Genomic DNA, 1,855 nt, shown 5'->3' with positions numbered 1-1,855 from the left:
ATCAGAAGTGATCGGTAATAACATTAGTAATAGTAAAGACGGTGTGAATGGTAATAAAAAGAAAGGGGATATGAGTGTTAGGAGTGAAACTCGCAAATCAATTCCTCTCAGTATTTACAACATGGGAGATAGACGTAAAGTTCCAACGCCGGTTAAATCAGTTATACCTCCTCCAGCTGGTAAAACGAAGAGAGCTGTTGTACTGTTAAACGGGATTAAGCAACGTATCACTCAGGAACATGGAAATCCTCCCTTAAGTATTATCATTCCCATATCGTTTAAAGAGAGCCAAATCCATTACGTCACTGGTACAATCGAATATCTATGAGACTCGGGAACTGTTCTAGCGAGCGGATCGAAGAACTAATGCAGTAAACGTACAGGATTATCAATACTTGAATAAAATAGAGGGTATCAAGGAGTGGTTGATAAGAAATAACGTGTTAAAAAACACTTCAATATCTGACCGGGGCACAAATGAGGCACGGGAAAAATAGGAGGTGTAGTGGGGAGGAAGGGACTAGAAGACTTTTAAGACCTCTTATTAGGAACTTTTGTAAGGAAACGAGTTATAGCAGGAAGATGGCCAACACATTTCCGGACATGTATATACGCGTGGGCAGAGGGGATGCAACCGGTCATGTACACGCAGGCGAAGGGGATGAGGCCGGTCATGTACACGCGGGCGGAAGGGCTGTGGCCGGTCATGTACACGCAGGCGAAGGGGATGCGGCCGGTCATGTACACGCGGGCGGAAGGGCTGTGGCCGGTCATGTACACGCAGGCGGAGGGGATGCGGCTGGTCATGTACACGCAGGCGTAGGGGATGCGGCTGGTCATGTACACGCAGGCGGAGGGGATGCGGCTGGTCATGTACACGCAGGCGGAGGGGATGCGGCTGGTCATGTACACGCAGGCGGAGGAGATGCGGTGGTCATGTACACGCGGGCGGAGGGGATGCGGCCGGGTATGTAAACACAGGTTGTGAAGGGGAGCAGCCGGTCATGTACACGCGGGTGGTCATGTAACGCAGGCGGGGAGGGGATGCGGCCGGTCATTTACCACGCGGTTGAAGGGGAATGGGGTGGTCATGTACACGCAGTGTGAAGGGGAATGCAGCCGGTCATGTACACGCGGTAGCGGTCATGGTACCGCGGGCGGAAGGCTGCGGGCGGTTATGGTAACACGCAGGGCAGGGAAGGGGAGCGGTACGGTCATGGTACCACGCAGGCGGAGGGGATTGCGGCCGCGTCAGTACACGCAGGCGAAGGGGATTGGGGCTGGGTCATGTACCGCAGGAAGGGAGGGGATGCGGGCCGGGTCATGTACGCGGGCGGGAAGGGCTGCGGGGGACGGTCATTTGTAACGCAGGCAGGGGAGGGGATGGGCGGAAGGTCATGTACACGCAGGCCGGAGGGGATGCGGCCAGTCATGTACACGCAAGGCGGAAGGGATGCGGCCGGTCATATACGCGGGCGGAGAGGCTGCGGCCAGTCATGTACACGCAGGCGAGGGGATGCGGCCAGTCATGTACACGCAGGCGGAGGGGGACGGCCTTAGAGTCAGTTACACGCAGGCGGAGGGATGCGACCAGTCATGTACACGCAGGCGGAGGGAGCGGCCAGTCATGTACACGCAGGGGAGGGGCGAGGGGGATGCGGCGGCCAGTCATGTACACGCAAAGCGGAGGGATGGCGGCAGTCATGTACACGCAGGCGGAGGGGATGCGGCCAGTCATGTACACGCAGGCGGAGGGGATGCGGCCAGTCATGTACACGCAGGCGGAGGGGATGCGGCCAGTCATGTACACGCAGGAGGAGGGGGATGCGGCCCAGTCATGTACACGCAGGCGGAG

At 57.1% G+C, this 1,855-nt stretch overlaps 1 protein-coding gene across 1 annotated transcript; it reads left to right on the top strand.

Moving 5' to 3' along the window:
- The first annotated feature begins 826 nt into the window (after positions 1 to 826).
- On the top strand, positions 827 to 1,560 carry LOC135223156 (uncharacterized). Its single transcript, XM_064261661.1, has 2 exons — positions 827 to 967; positions 1,141 to 1,560. The coding sequence occupies exons 1-2, from the start codon at positions 827 to 829 to the stop codon at positions 1,558 to 1,560; spliced, it is 561 nt and encodes a 186-aa protein (XP_064117731.1).
- Positions 1,561 to 1,855: the final 295 nt, after the last annotated feature.

This window comes from Macrobrachium nipponense, chromosome 8, assembly GCF_015104395.2.
Source record: "Macrobrachium nipponense isolate FS-2020 chromosome 8, ASM1510439v2, whole genome shotgun sequence".
NCBI classification, from domain to species: domain Eukaryota; kingdom Metazoa; phylum Arthropoda; class Malacostraca; order Decapoda; family Palaemonidae; genus Macrobrachium; species Macrobrachium nipponense.
The sequence above is the reverse complement of the archived record's forward strand: the minus strand, read 5'-3'. Positions and strand labels throughout refer to the sequence as shown.